Source organism: Bos taurus, chromosome 3, assembly GCF_002263795.3.
Source record: "Bos taurus isolate L1 Dominette 01449 registration number 42190680 breed Hereford chromosome 3, ARS-UCD2.0, whole genome shotgun sequence".
Classification (NCBI taxonomy): domain Eukaryota; kingdom Metazoa; phylum Chordata; class Mammalia; order Artiodactyla; family Bovidae; genus Bos; species Bos taurus.
This window is the reverse complement of record NC_037330.1, coordinates 120,603,938-120,623,787: the sequence shown is the minus strand read 5'-3', so window position 1 is coordinate 120,623,787 and position 19,850 is coordinate 120,603,938. Positions and strand designations below refer to the sequence as shown.

The following is a 19,850-nucleotide window of genomic DNA, read 5'->3' as shown; positions in this document are numbered from 1 at the left end:
GGGAGAAATATCAATAACCTCAGATATGCAGATGACACCACACTTATGGCAGAAAGTGAAGAGGAACTGAAAAGCCTCTTGATGACAGGAGGGTGAAAAAATTGGCTTAAAACTCAGCATTCAGAAAACTAAGATCATGGCATCTGGTCCCATCACTTCATGGCAAATAGAAGGGGAAACAGTGGAAAAAGTGACAGACTTTATTTTTGGGGCTCCAAAATCACTGCAGATGGTGACTGCAGCCATGAAATTAAAAGACGCTTGCTCCGTGGAAGAAAAGTTATGAACAACCTAGACAGCATATTAAAAAGCAGAGACATTACTTTACCAACAAAGGTCTGTCTAGTCAAGGCTATGGTTTTTCCAGAGTCATGTATGGATGTGAGAGTTGAAATATAAAGAAAGTTGGATTGTTCCTTTTAAATTGTGGTGTTGGAGAAGACTCTTGAGAATCCCTTGCACTACAAGGAGATCCAAAGGAGTCTAACCAGGAGATCAGTCTTGGGTGTTCATTGGAAGGACTGATGTTGAAGCTAAAACTTTAATACTTGGCCATCTGATGTGAAGAACTAACTCATTGGAAAAGACCCCGATCCTGGGAAAGATTGAAGGCAGGAGGAGAAGGGGACGAGAGAGGACGAGATGGTTAGATGGCATCACGAACTCAACGGACATGAGTTTGGATAAACCCCGGGAGTTGGCGATAGACAGGGAGGCCTGGTGTGCTGGAGTCCATGGGGTCGCAAAGAGTCGGACACAACTGAGCGACTGAACTGAACGGAACAGATCACATAAAATTTACCATCCTAACTGTACATTTCAGCAGCGTGAAATACATTCTCATGGTTATGCAGCCCATCTCCAGATGTCTTTTCATCTTCTCAGACTGAAGCTCCGTCGCCTTTAAACACCCTTTCCCCCTACACTCATGCTTCGCCTTTCTGTCGATGAATCTGGCCACTCTGGGGACCTCATACAAGTGGAATCAAACCGCGTTTGTCCCTCTGGGTCTGCCTTCTGTCACGCAGTGCTACGTCGTCAAGGTCCACCCAGGCCGACCTGTGTCAAAAGCGCCTTCCTTTTTCAGACTTAGTAACATTCCAAGACACTTCCAGGCCCGGACGCCGCAGGAGTGAGGCCTGCAGGACCGGGCGGGAACCCGGGGCCAGGTCCGCCCAGGTGCGGACGGGCGGCGGGAGGGCGGAGCGGCTCCACCCGCGGCCGCCCCGCCCCGGCGCCGCCTGGCCCCGCCCTGCCCCGCGGCCTGCCGGGAGACGTAGGCCCGCGCCTCTCAGGAAGCCGGACTCCGAGTCCCAGCGCGCCCCGCGGCGCGCTTGCAGGCCTCCACTGCGCTCCAGCCCGTGGCCTGCCGGGATTTGCAGTCCGCCGCCCGCGAGCGCCCCGGCGCGGGGCGAGCGAGGGACTCGCTGTCCCAGAAAGCCCCATGCTGGGCCGCGACGCCGCGTGCCCTCGCCGCCGCCGCCGCCGCCGGGCTTTCTCCGGCCGCCACCGCCACTGCCGCTGCTTCGCGAGCTGAGGGCCTAGGCGTCCACGGGCGAGTGGAGGCTGCGGGTGGGAGCCCTCGCGGGCACCGCGGAGCGGGCCGGGGGAGGCCGGGATGGAGCCCCCCGGAGGTGGGCGCGCCGCCGGGCTGGCCCGCGCCTGGGCCGGTTGGGGAGGGGGCCGGGCGGCGCGGCCGTGGGGCGGGGCCGGGGGTGAGGCGGGGCGAGGCGCCCGGGGGGCGGGTAGGGGCGGCCCTGGCCGGGGTCCGGGGTCTGAGGACGGGTGGGGGCTGGGGAGGTGTGCGCGGCGTCGGGGAGCCGGGTGTCGGGGGGCTCCCCGGGGAGGCCTGAGGCAGGGTCGGGCGCGGAGGGTGCGCGGCGGAAGCCCTTCGGGGGACCCTTCTGACTCCAGCTGGTCCCCAGATGGTTGGAGGAGGGGGCTGCCGCCGGGCCCCGGGGGACGGGGAGCCCCGCGTACCCGGAACAGGGCCCCGAGCAGGTCTGCTCTCCCTCCAGTTGACTGAAGCGGCCTGAAGCGGGTTCCAGAGCCTCCAGGCAGGATCTCGGGGCCTCCCGGGGGCGCGGCGGATGGTCTGAGGGCCGTGCAGACATGGCTCACCTCAGGGGATTTGCCAACCAGGTAAGGGTGGGCGTCTGGGCGGTGCGCGGGTGTGCCCGCTGCCTGGGACGGAGCGCCGGCTGCAGAGTTCGAGAAAGGCCGTTTCACCAAGGACTGTCTTTTGAAAAGTGGTCCGGGGGTCTCAGAAAAGCAGCCCCTCTTAGGGCGCGTGTGGAGGAGGGGTGAAGGCCCCTGATCCGCAGCCCTGGGCAAAGCGGGAGCAGTCGCCAGGTGCTCAGACTCGGTGGGTGCAGGGCTGACTGGCGTCCGCCCGCTGGCAGCGTCCTGTGGGGCAGGAGTCCCCCAGCCTGTCAAAGCGTAGCCTCATTGCAGGGTCAGCCGGAGGTGTGCAGAGACCGATGCTGGCACAGGGCTGGGCCGCGGGAACTGGGTCTGTGCACCTGGAGGGCCGTGGAAGGTCAGGGTACACGAGCACCTCGCCTGGCGGGACAGGGGCCTCGTTGGCCCTGGCCAGGCCTGAGGGGGACGAGGCGGCTGGGCGTGTCCGTGTGCAGGGAAGGCAGAGGACACGCCTGTGCATTTCTCTTGCTGGGTGCACAGGGCTGCCACTGGGCTGTCGGGGGCCTGCCTGGGAGACGCCCACTGTTTTTTGGCTGGTTGGTTCTCGAAATTACCAACCCCACATCACTTTGAGGGGTCTGGCTCTGTGCAGTAACTGCCTGAGTCCAGGGGACCCTCCGCAGCATGCCCTGGGGCTGATGGCTGCAGTTAGGAGGGTCGGGGCAGCCGCCATCAGGGCTTGGGGGCCACACTGCCCCCCCCCCCCTTTCTGTTACTGCAAGGCAGGTGTGAGTGGAAGCTGCTGGGAAGCAAACGCCCCAGCTGGTGCGGAGGTCCTTTGTCTTAGCTGTTGGGTTTTGCTCTTCTTAACTGGTCAGCTCTGGTGCGGTTTAGGCTGAGGGCTGTGAGGTGGTGGGAGTGCCTCTCGAAGAGAATTGAGCCCCAAGGCTCACTCCCGTCAGCCCAGTTTGGGAGGACTAGGAGCCTGGGAGGAACAGGAAGTGTGTGTCCTCGCGGGGGAGGAGGAGCTGGAGACCAGTCGGCTGTAGACGCCTGGGCTCTTCGGAGAACCCCAGGGCGCCGCGCCCATGCTGCACTTGGGCCGCTGACCAGGCCGCTGGGCTCACGCTCCCCTTGGACACCTGCGTCTTCCAAGTCCCTCGACTAAGATGCTGGGAGAGAAGTCTGGCTCGAAGTCAAGGGCTGTAGGAATGGCTCCCGTGTGCGGACGTGGAGTTGTGAGCGGCCCCTCACCTGGGTGCTGGTAGTGCTCGCAGCGGGGCCTGGGTGGCTGCGTCTTGGCCGGGGATGGAGCGGGGCTCAGAGGAGCTGAGGAAGGGACCCCAGAGGAAGGAAGCCCCTTTTGTCCTTTCAGGGGTGGAGACACTTGGTCTTTGTCAGTGACAGGAAGCCTGACAGGACGTTGTTTTCCTTGAGATGGTTGTCACCGTGGCCCTGCGAGGCGGTCCCTGTGTGCATGGGGCGGTGGCCTGCTCCCCGCGGGGGAGCCTTGGGCGTTGGGCCCCCGCCGGGCTGTGACTCCTGCCCAGGCCTGTGCGGCTGTGGAAGCACCCTGTGCAGGTGACTGCCACCTGTCGTGGGGTGCATGGGGGCCGCTGGCCAGCCCTCACTTGGGGGCTTGATGCTAGCGGCGGGCGTGTTGCTAAGTGGATGTGCAGGCGGGTGAGCGGTGACCGCAGACCCAGCCGCCCCAGGGCAGGTTCAGAGCACAGCGGTCTGGGCTGAGCGAGCAGCCCAAGTGGCTGTCCAGACCCGGGGTCTTGGAAGGGCCGCCACAACCCGGCCCTGGGCCCTGTCTCTCCGCTCCCCCGCGGGGCTGCAAGCAGGCTGTCCTGGGATGCGCCGTGGGGGCTTCTGTCCATTCAGGTGCCCGGCCTGCAGCCATGGGGACCTGAAGAGACCGAGAGCTGGGCCAGGCTCCCTGCTCCCTTGCCGGGCCTGGCCTCTGGTTAGGGGTCTGCCCTGTGCCCCACTTCGAGGCTGTGGAGAGCTGGGCGCCCCCCCTGGGGCGTTTCTGGTCAGGACACTGAGGGACCGGACCCGACTCTGGCCCAGCCTGGGGGCAGGGGGTGTCACTGGCAGAGGCCCGAGGGTGGGAAGGGAAGGCCGAGGGAGCGCCGGGGGAGACAACAGTGCCCTTTAGTGCTGACAGGCCTGCCCGCCCCGCGTCTGCCCTGAGGCCACCTCGGAGGGAGAGGAGCCTGTCTTTGGAGCACAGGCTGGACCGGAGGTGTGCTCGCGGCTGAGACAGCGTGGGCTCGGGCAGCGCCGAGGGGGCACAGGAGGACGAGGGCGACAGGAGGTAGCTTCCTGGGCTCCCTGGCCCGGGTCTTTCTGGAGGCTGCTGCCTGTGCCCTCTCCCGCTCGCCTGGCACTCTGAGGTTGGGTGAGCTCTTCCCTGCTGGTGACAGCCCTGGGAAGGCAGCTCTTGGCCGTTTCAGGTTGACATGTCTTCTCGGTCTGGAGCCAGTGGGCCCCGAATTGTGCCTTGCCCTGGGGGAGGCCTGTGCCCCTGGACTCTGCTCAGAGCCTGTGAGCGGCCGCCCTGGTCTGGCCCCCTCAGCGCCAGGGTACTCACATGGACGGGTGGGTATGGTGCCATTGGGGTGTCCAGGTGCCCTCAGGGCGGTGCTGCGGTCTGGAGGGAGCTGTGTCTGGTGGACTTGCGGCCCAGTGCGCTTGGGAGACCCTCTCTGCCCCTGTGTGGACCAGATGCCAGGCTCCCCGCCAGCCTACCAGCACCACTGGGGTCCTGGGTCTCTAGCGCCTGCAGTAGGGGTGCAAGGTGACCTCGGCATCCAGGGGGCCACGCAGGTAGGGGTGAGGGATGCCCCACTGTCCTCCACGCAGCCCCACGCTGAGCTGTCTCAGGCCTGGACACTGAGGGTCAAGGTCGAAAGCCAGATTGCTCCGTGGACGCCCCTGTGCTGCCGTGTCCTGGCACTGAACCTGTCTGAGGCTCCGCACTTTGTGGGGTGGGTCTGTGCTCCAGTCTGAGGCCCAGGTCGGGAGGGTGGTTTTCTGTCCATTTGAACGTCCAGGAGAGCGTGGGTTTCCAGCTCCGTGCTGGGGTGAGGGCGTCACTGTCTTGAGGACTCTCTGAAAGGGGTGTGGCTTCCAGGTGCGCAGGGAGAACTCAATACCTGTTATGTTTTTTTCCTTTGATGAATAGGCATCACTTTTTAGAGCAGTTTTTGGTTTAGAAAGCTGAGTGAGAGAGCTCTTTGCACCCCGCAAGCCTTCCCTGGAGTTGGTTATGACTGCTGGCCCAGCATGGTCAGGCTGTTGCCCACGAAGCCAGCGGCCTGCGAGGCTGGCCCCGTGTGCTCACAGCGTCGCCCAGCGCCGTTGTCCAACTGCCCCCAGATCCCCGTGCTCCAACTCCTTGTTCCTCCTGACGCATGACTTGCCTCCCCGGGTCCTCCCCACGCCTGGGCTGTGGGCTTGGAGGGGTGAGCTGCATGGTCCATCTGCCTTCCTTGTGGCCCTGGTTTCTTGGCAAGAGCCTCAGCCTCTCAGTCCTCTCTGGGGACGTTTGCTCCTGTGTGGAGGTAACTTTAGGTTTTCTGAATAAAAAGGGACATAAGAAGCGTGGAAAGGATCAGGGGGGCTCCCTGGCCATCCGTCCCTGACCAGGCTGCTCGCCCACGTCCCCAGCACTCGCGAGTGGACCCCGAGGAGCTTTTCACCAAGCTGGACCGCATCGGCAAGGGCTCCTTCGGGGAGGTGTACAAGGGCATCGACAACCGCACCAAGGAGGTGGTGGCCATCAAGATCATAGACCTCGAGGAGGCGGAGGACGAGATCGAGGACATCCAGCAGGAGATCACCGTGCTCAGCCAGTGCGACAGCCCCTACATCACGCGCTACTTCGGCTCCTACCTGAAGGTGCCGCGGCCGGGCGGGGGCTCTGGCCCCCCCGAGACGGGCACCCCGCCCTCACAGAGGGGGCTGTGAAGCCCCCTGTGGCCAGAGTGGGGACGGGGCTGGCGGGCCCTGTCTGCTCAGGAGACCTGGCTGAGTCTGCCCTCCATGGGCCTGGTCTGCAGGGCAGGGGTCCCCACAGGAGGACCCATGGACTAGGCCCCCAGGGGTCAACCGCGCCCAGGGCCAAGGGCCCGGCCTTGTCCTGAGGGGAGCCCCGGGGTGGCAGGGCGTGAGCAGGCAGCGGCCGGCTCTGGAGTGGCCCGTCTGTGCCCCTACTGGGGCAGGGTGGGCCCCCTGGAGCCAGAGCCCTTCCCAGGGGCTTTGGACAGTGGGCTCGGCCTGTCTGCAGGGTCTGTGCAGGGGTGTGGTGGGGGGGGGAGCCAGGCGGGCTGCCGCCACTGCTCCCAGTGGGCATCCTGGCTGAGTCAGTGCAGCTGGGCGCGTGTTGGGGCCCTACGCTGCCTGCTGCCACGTGCTGACATGCTTCTCTGCCCCAGAGCACGAAGCTGTGGATCATCATGGAGTACCTGGGTGGCGGCTCCGCCTTGGACCTGGTGAGCTGGGGCCCCGGTGAGCTGGGGGACCCTGAGGGCTGGGGGGCCCAGGGGGCTGGGCAACCCGGTGGGCAGGGCCAGACTGAAGAAGTTGTCTGGGGGTTGCCTTGGACCCTGGGTTCCTGTGGCCTCCCTTCCTTCCCTATCTTGGTGATTGGTTGTTCCTCAGGACCCAGCTGGTGCTGAGGGGTCCGGGTCCTCTGCTGGCCTGTGGGGAGGAGGTTAGGCCCCCAGCAGGAGGCTCCGGAGTATGGCCAGCTCCCCCACAGCCATCTGAAACTTTAATTTCAAAAGTGGGTGAAGAGGGCTTCCCTGGTGGTCCAGTGGCTAAGACTCCACGCTTCTAGTGGCCTGGGTTCAACCCCTGGTCCGGGAACTAGATCCCACGTGTTGCAACCAAGAGTTCACATGGTGTAACCGAGACCTGTGCAGTCAAAGCACAGTGGGTGAAGAAATAGGAGGCTCCCACGTCCAGGGGGCCCCCGGCGCCGAGGCGGGCGTGCTCAGGGTCAGTGCTGGGTCTGAGGTGGTGGGGAGGGGGCGTTTGGCTTCGTGGGGAGGCCTGAGGCCCTGCTGGCCCCTTGTCTGTAGCTGAAGCCGGGCCCCCTGGAGGAGACCTACATTGCCACCATCCTGCGGGAGATCCTGAAGGGCCTGGATTACCTGCACTCGGAGCGCAAGATCCACCGGGACATCAAAGGTGCCTCAGGGCACGTGGTGGCCTGGGCGTGGGGCCAGCTGTGCCCAGTGCTTACCGAAGCCCCAGAGACCTGGCAGTCCCGCTGTTCCCAGCGCAGTGTCCTTGTACACGGCAGAGCCGACTCTGCACGTGGGGTGGGGGCCCTGCTCAGCCTGTGAACGTGAGGGGTGAGAGCGGCCATGCTGCTGGACGTGAGTGGCCAGGCCAGCCTGCAGGGGCGTGACTGGCAGAGCAAGGGAAGTCAGGCTCCCCCTGCCTGTTGAGCGACCTGGTGGGGAGAGCGGTTCCTGTGCGCAGGGTCTTCAGTGGTGGTGGCTGCTGGGGGCGCTGGGGCCGGCTGAGGGCGCGTGTGCGCGGGGCCCACGGGCACCCGCCAGCAGTGTGCATGGCCTTGGGGCTGAGGGCGGACCTCCCTGGGAGACTGGCTGGAGGCTGGGGGGCACTTCCTCGGGCGGCGCAGAGGGTGACGCCCACGGTCCTGTGTCGCAGCCGCCAACGTGCTGCTCTCGGAGCAGGGCGATGTGAAGCTGGCAGACTTCGGGGTAGCAGGGCAGCTGACAGACACGCAGATCAAGAGGAACACTTTCGTGGGCACCCCCTTCTGGATGGCGCCCGAGGTCATCAAGCAGTCGGCCTATGACTTCAAGGTGGGCCGGATGGGGGGTGGCACGCGGGTGCCATGCGGGCGCGAGGGCCATGGGGCTCGGGCGGCCTGCGCTGCAGCAGCTCCGTGGCTCTCTGTCCAGGCTGATATCTGGTCGCTGGGGATCACAGCCATCGAGCTGGCCAAGGGCGAGCCCCCCAACTCCGACCTGCACCCCATGCGCGTCCTGTTCCTGATCCCCAAGAACAGCCCGCCCACGCTTGAGGGCCACCACAGCAAGCCCTTCAAGGAGTTTGTGGAGGCCTGCCTCAACAAGGACCCCCGATTTGTAAGCACCTGCCCCAGCTCACGAGTGGTGAGGAGGCCTGCGTGGCTGAGTGTAGTTGGGGCCCCTGGGAACTGGGCCCCAGAGGACAGCAGGGGTGTATGTGTGTGTGCGTGTGTGTGCGCACATGCGTGCATGGAGGGGCATGCTGTCTGTCTGTAGTGGGAGCTCAGAGGTGACAGGGCTGGAGGCCCCTCCGCTGTGCCAGGGCAGGCTCCTCTGTGACCCCGGCCCAGGCCAGGAGGGTCTGGAGGGAGGCCCTTCCGCTGGGGAGGACAGTGTGCAGCCACCCAGCCTCCTGGGCGCCCCTGCTACCTGGGGTCCCCTGACCAGGCTCCCAGCGGGGGCAGCGATGCTGAGGCCCGGCTCAGCCCAGGCCTCCTTGCTCCGAGCGCCAGGGGTTCCCCAGGCAGCGCTCGGCTGCCGGCGCCTGGTGACCCGTGTCGTCCCCGGCAGCGGCCCACCGCCAAGGAGCTCCTGAAGCACAAGTTCATCACGCGCTACACCAAGAAGACCTCCTTCCTCACCGAGCTCATCGACCGCTACAAGCGCTGGAGGTCGGAGGGCCACGGCGAGGAGTCCAGCTCCGAGGACTCCGACATGTAGGGCCTGCTCTTCCCACGGGGCTGAGGCGGGTTCTCCGGGGCAGGGGTTGGCCTCTGGGGCCATGAACCAGTGAACCTCGGGGCCTTCCTGACCCCCAGGCCCCGTGTGACTTCCCACCGTCCCCTTCAGAGATGGAGACCCCGAGGATGGAGAGCAGGGGCCCATCTGGACGTTCCCCCCAACCATCCGGCCGAGCCCGCACGGCAAGCTGCACAAGGGGACGGCCCTGCACGGCCCCCAGAAGGTTGGCCTGGCCCCGGGCGCGCTGCAGGGAGCGGGCTGTGGGGGCACCTCCTGGGCATGCCCGCTCCCCTAGGGTGGCTCTTCAGGAGACCAGAACTGGGCAGGCGGGGGCTCGCAGCTGCCCGTGCCCCACCGCCTCTGCCCTGCTCACCTCCGCACTCTCTGCGTTTGTAGTCGGCGGAGCCTGTCAAGAGGCAGCCGAGGTCACAGTGCCTGTCCACGCTGGTCCGGCCCGTCTTTGGAGAGGTGAGGGCCTAGCTGGCACAGCACAGGGTGTCTGGGTCCCTCGGGGCTCGTGAGGTTCGCCCCTTGGACCCAGCGTTTTGAGCGGAAGGACGAGATGGCTGGGATCTCATGACCCTCGAGATCGTGAGCCAGACCCTCAAGATCTGGGGCCCCGGGGGGCTTTGAATATGAGCTGCTGTCCTGGGACTTTTTACCTTGACCCACAGACACGGGGTGATCCTCAGTCTAGAGAGAGCCTGGGAGATTTTTGTCTGGGCATCAGGCCCTGGACAGGGAGCCCTTAAGGGCCACTCCCCAGTGGTCACGTGACCCAGCGTCTGTCACTTGCTCAAGGGCAGTCGGTAGCATCCCCAGGAGTGAGTCACCAGCAGTGGGCTGTGGCCGGGTTCACACCCAGGGTGACGCTGGCTCTGGAGCCCGGGAGCAGGGGTGGATGTTGAGAGGAGGCAGCGGAGCCACGCCAAGGGAGGTGGGGGTGGGTAGGCTCCCACCCTGGGCGCGCAGTGCCCGGGTGGGGAAGGGGACCGGTTGGGGTGGGGGAGTTGGCAGGGGTGGGCTCTCCATGGGCATGTGGGGTCCTGGGGCTGGCACTTTTGGGGTGTGAGGTGGGTGGCAGGCGTGGCCACACCCTGGCTGGCTGGGCCCCCTTTGGGTTCCAGTTCTGTGGGCTGGCCTGTCAGGCTGCTGGGTGGGTGTCCAGGGAGGTATGTGCCCCTCGCCCCTTTGTTCTGTGTGCTGGGCGAGCAGGCTGACCCGTCTCCAGCCCCGCAGCCAGGCTGTCTCCTCCTGGGGCCTCCACAGCCAAGGGGTGCGAGTGGGCCCCTAGTCCCAGCGGCCAGGCTGGTGGGACTGGCCAGGCCGCTCACGCGCATCTGGGCTGTGGGCTTCCGGGACCGGGGTCGGGAGAAGGCTTGTGGTTGGAGGAGCGGGGCCCGGGGGGCAGGGCCGGCTGGGAGGCCCCCGCCAGTCCTGGGAGCCCCTGCTCGGCACTGGGAGGGGGGGCCTGGGGCAGCGCTGCCTCCTGCTGCGAGTCCCAGGTCGGGTGGGGCGGGGAGGCGCCCCCTTGGCCTCCAGTCAGGCGCCTGGGGGTGTCTGTGCAGCTCAAAGAGAAGCACAAGCAGAGCGGCGGGGGCGTGGGGGCGCTGGAGGAGCTGGAGAACGCCTTCAGCCTGGCTGAGGAGTCCTGCCCCGGCATCTCGGACAAGCTGATGGCCCACCTGGTGGAGCGGGTGCAGAGGTGAGGGCCTGGGGGTGGCGGGCTGCTGTGGGTGCTCCTTGCTGGGTGGGGCTCGGCTCTGCAGGTCCTGAGCCCCCGGCCTGGCCCGTGCCCAGGGTGGGGCAGTGACCCGGCCTCTGGTCTGCAGGTTTTCCCACAGCAGAAACCACCTGACCTCAACCCGCTGAAGCCGTCTCGCCCGGGAGGAGGGTCTCCGTCTGGAGCCGTGTGGTTGGGACTGTGCTGACCAGGGCCCTGTGCCATCCTGGCCTCGCCCCGCGGGCCACGCCTCCGCCCCGCAGAGGGCTGTCCCCTCCTATGTCCCCTCCCGGCTGGGCCGAGGCCGCAGAGGTGGCAGGCTTGGTCTCCTTGAGGCTGGGCTGGCCCCTGGGGCTCTGCTCGCTGCCAGAGGAGGGGCAGGGACACGCGCAGGGCAGACCTGCCGCCTCCCGCCTGGCCCGCCCGCCCTTGGAGGCCGTAGATTCGCCCTGTGCTGTTGGAGCAGGTACTGTGTCTTCTCATAAGTACTCGTGTCAGCCAGATTGTTGTTTTTTTAAGAAAATGAAACTTCCTTGCTTCCCTAGGTATTCTGAGGTTAAGGTGTTAGTTTTCATAGCATCTTGAGAGGCTCCTGCCACTTTCAATAAAGACCTGAACTGAGACGTGCTGGTGGTGGGCGGGGTGCTCAGGCTCCCGTGTCCTCCTCACCCAAGGTGAGCGCGTGTGGCCGCTGGCTGGAGAGCGGGCGGGGGGAGGCAGCACATGGGACCAGGGGAAACCCTTTATTCTCAGCCACTCGGTACGTCAGCACCATACACTCCTTGGGATGATAAATTAGTGGGGCTTGCTGTCCACTTTGCAGAAGTGTGGGCTGGGGGGCACCAGAGAGGCTTCTGTGCCTGGACCGCCCACATCACCCAGCCTGACGGGAGGTCCGGCCTGGGAGGAGGAGGGCAGGTGGGTGAGGGCGGGGCAGCGCCAGCCTTGCCCGTGCAGAGTGGGCCTGCTTTCCCTGCACGCTCTCCCGGCGCCCCGCAGAGCCCAGGTGCGGGCTGTGTCCCAGGGCAGCACTCTGCCGGGTGTCGCTGGAGGCCCACCTGCCACCAGTCTCCTGGGGGACGAGCAGTTGTGGGGTGCGTGCTGGCCTTGCTTGCTCGGCTGTCTGCATCTGGGCAGGGTGGGCCTCAGGCCTCCTCTTCAGGGGTCCCGGCCCTCCCAGCTGAGGCGCTGGCTCTCTCTATCACCTCCATCCACCTGAGAGGAGGTGCAGAGGTCAGAGCACCCCACCAACTGCTCACCTGGGAGGCAGGGTGTGCTCCGGCCCTCAGATTGGCAGGCTTGTGCCCCAACACCTTCCTAAGAACGACCCCAAGTCAAGAGGGAAGGGCCCCTTAAGCCCCAGCAGCAGCGCTCGGCAGCCCCTGCAGACCCAGGGAACGCGCGGCCGGCGCCTCTGCAGTTACCTCCGGAACATGTACTTGCTCTCAGCCCGGAAGAAGTAGACGTGGGACTTGAACTGGAGCTTGAAGACGTGCTCCTTATGGATGCCGTCCGTGTCCCTGGGCAGGCTCACACTGTAGCCCAGCAGCGGGAGGCTGGCCAGGGGGTGGTCGTCCTGGAAGGTGGCAGGGCGTGCTCAGTCAGCAGGCGCCCAGCCCCGCCCACCCAGAGGCGGGTTCTGTGAGGCCACAGCGCCCACAGGCGGAGCCCCCGCCTACCTGATGAGTTTTGTAGAAGAACAAGCAGAAATTGGTGAAGACCACCCAGAGCTTCTGCCAACCACTGCTGTTCTTGAACTTTCTCAGCAGATATCCAGAAAGCTGGTTCTGAAAAGAAATGTCTGTGGATGTGTGTCCCAGGACCACTGGCCCCAGAGGGCCACCCTCCTGGTTCCGTCCCGCAGGGTTGCCCCCAGGCTTCCCTGTGCTCTTCGGGGTGGTCAGGGCTTTAATGGTCCCAGCGCCTCCGGTGGCCCTGCCACTGTCTTAAGTGTCCAGCGGGCGGGGAGAGGGTGGACGAGTGCGGCGCTCCTTGTCCCCAGTGTCCCGTGACAGACGCGGGGATCGGCCGAGGCTTCCGGATGAGGGCTGAGGCTCCACGGGACAGGCCCACAGTGGTGTCTGCCCGGCAGGCTGGGGGCGTGGGGCCTGCGTGCCCTTCTGCGGCGCCCCTTGCGCTGCCTGCTGGCGCCCCATCCCTCTCTGGGCATTGCGAGCATGGCCCCCAGGCCTGAGCCCATGGATGGCACAGGCAGCTCCTCAGGCCGGGGCCCTGCACCTCTGACCCTGGGGCTGGAACAGATGGCAGAGGGGCACCCAGGTCCCCTCCTGTCCAGTGGGTCCCTGCGAGCTGGCCCGCTGCCTGCTCACTCCCCAGCCTGGCCCCCGTCTGTTCTGGGGGTGCGCCCACGGGCCTGGCAAGCCAGGCTGCATGCTGAGGGGCGCAGCAGCCAGCTGGGTGCTGCCGCAGGGAGGGATTAGAGCAGGGGCACCCGTGCTCAGCCGCACCTCGACAGCTGCGCTGTGGTCGGCCCTGGACACGCTGCTCTGGCGGCACCAGCACACGTGCGCGGCGGTGCTGGCGCGGTGCCGGCCGGTTCCCGCCACGGAGCCCTGGGCCCCGCCAGCCTCGTCCTCGGACTCTGGCTCCAGGGAGGCCTCGTTGGGGGACCCTGGGGAGAGGCCAGCCCTGGCTGAGGACACGGGAACCCTTGCCATGCGCTGCCCTGCCAGGGCGCCCACGCCCGCCACCCCCCAAACGTGCCCCATGGAAGGAGGGCGTGCGGGCGTAGTGGGTGGACTGGCCAGGCGACCCCCAGCCCCACCCCCAGAAAGCCTCCTCGGTGTCCAGGGGTTCGGCTAGCACTCACCGCGGGGCAGGGGGCACAGCACGCGGGCCGGGGGCACCAGGGCGCTGCCAGTCTTGGCCGCGTCGATGGCCGCGTTCAGGTCGTGCAGCCACTTGGCCTTCTCCAGCCGGGTGCTGTGGGCAGGTCTCAGGCTCAGCCGCTGGGCAGGGCCCCCTCCCGCGGTGGGGCAGGGAGTCGGGGCGCCTGCCCCACCCAGGCATCCTGTGCTGCGGGCCCTGAGGGCTGGCAGGGCTGCTGACGGCCCAGCCTGACCCACCGTGCTGGCTGGGGCTGGCCCACATTGTGGTATGTTCCTGAATCACGAGATTTTAAGGCTCTGGTACGGTGGTGCGGAAATGGGTGCCTGGAGCCTGGGTCACAGTTAAGCCGCCAAGGTCTCCTGGTGGGAGGTGAGTGCCCCGTCTTCTGACGCCAGCCAGGACCCCACAGGGCGCGGCAGGACCCAGGCCCTCCTCTGGGAGGCGTGGGGCTGGGCACAGCTCAGTGCCGATCCCCATGGAGGGCCCGCACAGGCCATCGGGAGCCTGGGTCTCCTTCCTGGGGATGTGACCTGGGGCAGGGAAACGTCCACTGGTCCTGCGCTGTGGCCCAGGTGGCCTCTTGCTGCCCAGCCTGCGGTGCCAGGCAGTCCTGGGGATGGTCTCAGCAGCCACACGCTCCCACTGAGGGTGAAGCTGCTCCCCTAAAGCAGTGTTCACCGGGCCGTGTGTCCTGGTGACTGTGACATGCAGGGCACAGGGACCCACAAGCAGACGGGAAGGACGGCCCTCACCTGGCTGCCACCACGATGGTCTTCTGAGCCGCGTAGATGGTGAAACAGTGTGGCACAGACCACTCACTCTCCTGATCCTCCACCTGTGGGTGGAGAGGGGGGTCTGGACCAGGAGCGGGGCTGGCGGGACCCGAGCTTGCAGCTGGACACGGGTGTGCACCAGGCCCCCGCTGACTCTACCAGAGGCTACAGGGGGCACCGGGATGCCCACGGTGGGGCCCTGCCACCCAGGTGGACGACCTGAGGGCCACAGGCACCCGACTACTCACCGGTGGGTCCAGCACTATCAGCTGAAAATCAAGCACAGGAAGAGACGGTGAGCGTTTTGTTGAAAAGAGTTGGACGATTCATGATATAAAGTGGTACCAAAACCTAACAAAGACTCAAAGAAAAACCACACAGACTAACCGTGATGATAAGGGATTAAATAACTCCAGAAAAAAGTATTCCCTAATTGGACCTAAAGGCAGAGACAAGACATCATTCTATACCAAGCCAGGTGCTTCCAGAAATGCAGGACGGTTTGACGCAGGAAGCTGACTGAGAATCCACTGTGTCACAGAGACGGGGAAGAGTGGCTGTCCCCAGTGCTGGAGCCTCTGCCCAAGCCCTGCGCGGCTGATGAGACCGCGCGGAGACCAGCAGAGGGCGCTGTGCCGACAGGGAGAGACTCCACCGGCCAGGCCGCCAGCCTTCCCTCCAGTCAGGCGTGAGCGCGGTGTCTGTCCCCAGGACTAGCTGGTTACAGGTGACCGCCCCCCACCCCCACACACACGGGACGCCAACCAGGGTGCCCCACGCGGGATTTGCAGGTCAGAACCTAACACGAGCAGCGGCAGGCAGCAGGACAGCGTTTATCAGGATGGCATCTCCTCTCAGTTAAATATGGTTAATACAGTTCAACAGAAACCTCAGTTGTGTTCCTTGAAGGAATTCATCCAAATGATTCCAAAGTTGGCTTAGAAGAATTAGATGCTTGAGACTAGCAAAGAGCTTTTTAAAAGGACAGATACAAGAAGGCACTTGCCGATGCGGTGACTAACCAGTAATGAGGAGAGTGTAGACAGATGCGAGGACAGAGGGAAATGGAGCAGAACCTCCAGAAAGAACCCAAGTATAAAGACAGCAATGTTTTATATGATCAAGGCAGCCTTGGGGTCAGTGGAAAAATGAAGGACTCAACAAATAATGGGAAAGCTGACTACAAAAAGAAAATGTTACTTCTCAATCTAAAACAACAAATTTTAGGCAGATTAGTTAGAAAAATAAAACACTTCAGTGTACCAGGAAAGAAGCTGGCAACACAATCTTGGTGTGGGGAAAGACTCTGAGCCCGTGGCAAGGACAGAAACCGCAGAGGAAAAGATGGACAGACAGCCTGAATGCAAACAGCGACCTTCACTCCTTCAACAAGTAGGGCCTCCGTGCCACGTGCGGTTCCAGGAACAAGACAAACACGATCTCTCTGGATGGAGTTTAAATTCTCTGAGGTAAAACCAAACTGAAGACAGAGTGAAAGGAATGACTGACCTGGCGAGCACCCGAGGCCTGGAAGGGTTTAGAAACGCTCCACACTGTGGAAGGTGGGGCGATGCCCAGGGCTGGGGCAGAGGCACCTGGTAGGAAGGTTACCCAGCCAGCTGCTTCTGCAGCCGCGGAGCATTAACGGTCAAGAGTGGCCCTGGCTCACACAATTTATCTCGAGGATGTAACTAAGGATCTGTAGAAAGACAGAAACGGTGGTGCTGTTTCTCATCCTGAAAATCTAGACATTGCAAGGTGTCCAGTGCAGGGAACTTGTTAAATGAGCTGGGTCCTGGCTCCCTGGTCAGTGCTCAGGACTCCGGAGCCAGTGGTGAAAGCAGAGGCTGTTGAGATGAGCTGCCGAGCAGAGCCAGCACCAGTCACAGCCTGCGGCGCACACTCCCAGGTGACGGCCAGAGGCCCACAGAACTCCCTGCCGGGTAGCCCAGCAAGCAGTGATTTCCACTCAGCAGTTTCAACTTTTTTCTATAATGAAGACGTTTTATACTTTTATATTTCACTTTTATACTTCAGAAGAGGGGCTGTGCTTCTAGGGATGGCGGGTGAGGTCATTGGAACTGACCCCTTCATGCTGAGAATTGGAAAAGCTGAACAAATGTCAGAGGTTCTAGCACTGTCTGGAAGGAGGTGTGTGCCTGGCATGCAGAGGGCAGCAAGAAGGGCCAGATGCCATGAGGGAGAGCATGGTGGAGGACAGAGCACACACCTGGGGACCTGGACCGACACAGGAGCCCACCCACCTCCCACAGCGGATGGGGCCTGGCGGGGCCGCAGCGAGAGGGGCTCGCTGCCCGACAGCACGTTCTCACGGCAGAAGCCTGAACTTGGCTGCCCACGTTTGCTGGTCCCAGGGTGGATTCCAGGTTGGAGGGAGGTTCACACGGTAGGGAGTCAGTGTCTGCGGGGGTTTCTCACCACAAAAACCAGTGATCGCGGAGAGGACAGACTGCGTCATGCCAGGACGAGGCACCTTGCTCGTCAGACAGCGTCCACGCCCCATGCTGCCCTGTGACGGCGGGCATGCGGCGTGGACGCAGCACGCGGTGCGGCCCAGGCCCGTGACAGCACTGGGCGTGGGGCCTGTGCCTCGTCACCTGGCCGCGTGCAGGACTCGTGGGCGGCCACTCGGAGCGGCCCCGAGCCCAGTGCTGGCCTCGGCCCCCCCTTTCCACCCATCCAGGTGGTGGCATCTGTGTCACCACCTTAACACTGTGTCTGTGAAATAGCAGGTTATGGCGCCACAAGGAACCAAAATGGTCCGTTTGAGAGAAAAGATTTACGAATAAAATCAAGGAAGTAAAGCATGCGGCATCTTAGGGATGAGGGGTTTAGCTTTCTCCCTTAGACGTGGTGTCAGCCCCATCCCTCCAGCCGCGCTGTGGCCCCAGCGCCCGGCGCAGGCTTTCCATGGGCTTTCCGGCCAAAGGGCAGGACTCCTTGGGATTGGCAGGTGGAGTGCTGGAGGACCAGGCCTGGTCCTGCGGGTGCTGGTGGGCGTGATGGGGGGGGTGCAGCCATGGATGCCCCGAGGACAGCAGCCACAGCGGGGTGAGGGGACCGAGAGGAGCGGCTGTGAGCCAGGCCCGCCCAGCGCCGCGCACTCACCAGCATGCCATGCAGCGGGAGGAGGCCCCGGATCCGGAAGTGGCTGCTCCCCCCGGCGTCTCTGCTCGTGTACAGCAGCATGTCTGAGAACTGAGGGGCCAGAGCTTTAGGTGAGCAAGTTCTAAAAACAAGCGTCCATAGTCAGACCAGCTTCACTCTGAGGGCTCGTGTGTGGTTATTCAGTTTGCTGGAGATTTTTTCTAAGAAGGGATTTTTTTTTGTTCCACTCCATTGTCATTTTGACCAGAGGTGACCAGTAGCCACGTGAACAGCAGGCCTCTTGGGCCAGCACCTGCTGTGCCAACGGAGGAGTGGGTTGGTGGTCCTGAGAGGCCCTCCCGCAGGAGAGGGCGAATCCACCGATCAGGCAAGAGAGAGGCGCTAGTCAGCGGGACCCGTTGGCAGGGACTCCCGGAGGCCTCAGGCCCTGCGGCTGTGTGGGTTTCTCTACCTTCCTGCTTTTGCTCAGCCTGCACACAGGTGCCCAGTGCCCAGAACCAGGAGGGGGGCTGGCCCAGGGCGTCCCCGCGTCCCTCATGGCCCCTGATGGCTCGGCCCCGCCCAGACAGTGCCTGCCGACCTACCAGGAAGAACATCCTCTGCTGCAGGCCCTTCCTGGAGAGCTTGTGGAGGCATCCCTCACGGATGAGCTCCTGGAAGACAGGGGGTCCTGAGTGCTGGCCCAGGGCACCTAGCAGATGGCTGCTCACCCTCCATGCTCCCTGAACCCCTCGCGGCCCCGCCGGCCCTTCCATGGTGCCCTCCTGCCCGGGAGCCCGCCTGCCGCTCCAGCCTCCTTCCTCCTGTCTGCTCCCCGGGGTCCCCTGCGTCCTGTCTGCTGCCAGCCAACCCAGTGTCCCATGCCTGAGCCGCCGCAGGTGGCTGTGCTGAGGGCTGGCACTGCTGTGCTTCTGGAAGGTTCTGCCATGGAGATGACCCGAATTCAGCTTTGGGGAAAGCTGGGCGGGGCAGCTAGAGAATGGCAGGGAGGAGCACGGGCCACCTGGTTCCCACCAAAGATCACGGGACTCGTGAACGGTCGCCCTGGGGCCTGACCAGAGGATTCCTCCATGAAGGCACCGTGGCTAGGGCAAGACCTTCCAGTGGTCCCGCAGCCCACTCCCCCAGGACTTGGGCCCCTCACCACCAGGCCAGGCCCACACCTGCCTCGGGGGCACAGGCATCAGACATCCCTGACTGCCTGCACCATGGCTGGAGGGTCGGCCTGGGGACCCTGGACGGTCGCTGTGGACTGTTTCTGGGGGCAGTGTGGGCTATGACCCGAGAACATCCCGAGGACTCCGGCCTCAGCAGCCCTCAGATGCACTGAGCAAGAGTGCAGGAAGGAGCCCTTGACCCAGAAACCCTGGCCCCAGCCAGAGGCCAGCCCCATGGAGGAGGAGGGGCCCCCAGCAGGCCCGCCCTCCTGCCTGCAGAGCAGCCCCGTCGCCCCTGAGGGCCCAGCAGCCTGTGTCCTGGCGCTGGCGGGCGGGCCCGCCGCAGTCCTGCGCCCTGGCACTTTGCGCACCCTGGGGCCTCATCAGCCACATCCAGCCCACAGCCTTGCTTCTCAGATAAGCGATGTGCTGTCCATCGGGGAGGCCAGACACCCCAGTGTGAGGAGAGCAGGTCTCTGTCACAGCAGCAGGGAGCCCGCCTTCGCCCCTGCCCTGTGGGCTGTTCCTGTTCATGTGTCCGTCTAGTCAGTTTCCTGGGGGCATGCAAAGAAGCCCCAGGAACAAGAGCCCCAGCCCTGTGAGCAGCCCGGGGGAGCTGGGTGGCCTGTGTGTGTGTGTGTGGGAGGGAACAGCGTCCTGGCTGCAGTCACAGCCCGGCTCCAGGAGAGCAGGACCTTCCCTTTCAGCCTCGGTCCTTAGGTTCACGGTCCCACATTCTCAGGACCTTCTACCGAGGCTAACAGAAAACAGGACTTATACACCCATGCTCTCACGTGTGTGTGGAGGCAGAAAACACCCCCATGCAACCCTTGAACACTACTGTGAAGGTGAAAATCATGTCCGACTCTTTGCAACCCCATGGATTATACAGTCCATGGAATTCTCCAGGCCAGAATACTGAAGTGGTAACTGTCCCATTCTCCAGGGGATAGTCCCAACCCAGGAGTCAAACCTAGGTCTCCCACGTTGCAGGCAGATTCTTTACCAGCTGAGGCATGAGGGAAGCCCAAGAATACTGGAGTGGGCAGCCTATCCCTTCTCCAGCGGATCTTCCTGACCCAGGGATCGAACTGGGATCTCCTGCATTGCAGGCAAGTTCTTTCCAAAGCAAAAACTATTAATGACAAAAAGTAAGCAGCCCAGTAGACATAGAGACCCACAGAATTAAACAGAAAGTTCAAAAATAAAGTCACTCCACGGCCCATTGATTTTTGACTAAGGTGTGGAGAACGCTGGGACACCTGCACTCCCGCCTGGGAGGGGTGAAGGGGGACCCCTATCTCACACCACATACACA

At 63.8% G+C, this 19,850-nt stretch overlaps 2 protein-coding genes across 8 annotated transcripts in view; one reads left to right on the top strand and one right to left on the bottom strand.

Annotated features, from left to right (window-relative positions):
- The first annotated feature begins 1,490 nt into the window (after positions 1-1,490).
- On the top strand, positions 1,491-11,246 carry STK25 (serine/threonine kinase 25). Of its 4 annotated transcripts, none has more exons than NM_183407.3 (12): positions 1,500-1,572; positions 2,019-2,142; positions 5,821-6,051; positions 6,588-6,644; positions 7,236-7,344; positions 7,834-7,991; positions 8,091-8,276; positions 8,730-8,875; positions 9,009-9,123; positions 9,297-9,368; positions 10,469-10,605; positions 10,733-11,246. In NM_183407.3, exons 2-12 carry the CDS (start codon positions 2,113-2,115, stop codon positions 10,770-10,772), a joined length of 1,281 nt encoding a protein of 426 aa, NP_899666.2. In that variant the 5' UTR covers positions 1,500-1,572; positions 2,019-2,112; the 3' UTR covers positions 10,773-11,246. The 4 variants fall into 4 exon arrangements, with proteins under 4 accessions (XP_024840904.1, XP_024840906.1, NP_899666.2 ...); NM_001434763.1 differs by having other exon boundaries at positions 1,500-1,634; XM_024985136.2 differs by lacking the exon at positions 2,019-2,142 and having other exon boundaries at positions 1,491-1,572.
- Positions 11,247-11,352: 106 nt separating this feature from the next.
- The window catches only part of FARP2 (FERM, ARH/RhoGEF and pleckstrin domain protein 2), a 99,985-nt gene continuing 91,487 nt past the window's right edge, over positions 11,353-19,850 (bottom strand). For 2 of the 4 annotated variants that reach the window (XM_024990358.2, XM_024990362.2), the window contains 9 exons: positions 17,960-18,028; positions 17,376-17,465; positions 14,495-14,515; positions 14,226-14,308; positions 13,454-13,566; positions 13,092-13,255; positions 12,303-12,410; positions 12,048-12,199; positions 11,353-11,838 (listed from right to left, as the gene is read on the bottom strand). In XM_024990358.2, the coding sequence (XP_024846126.1) occupies positions 11,769-11,838; positions 12,048-12,199; positions 12,303-12,410; positions 13,092-13,255; positions 13,454-13,566; positions 14,226-14,308; positions 14,495-14,515; positions 17,376-17,465; positions 17,960-18,028 (870 nt within the window). In that variant the 3' untranslated portion in view covers positions 11,353-11,768. The remainder of the gene's footprint in view (positions 11,839-12,047; positions 12,200-12,302; positions 12,411-13,091; positions 13,256-13,453; positions 13,567-14,225; positions 14,309-14,494; positions 14,516-17,375; positions 17,466-17,959; positions 18,029-19,850) is intronic. The other 2 variants (XM_024990360.2, XM_024990361.2) reach the window with 2 other exon arrangements.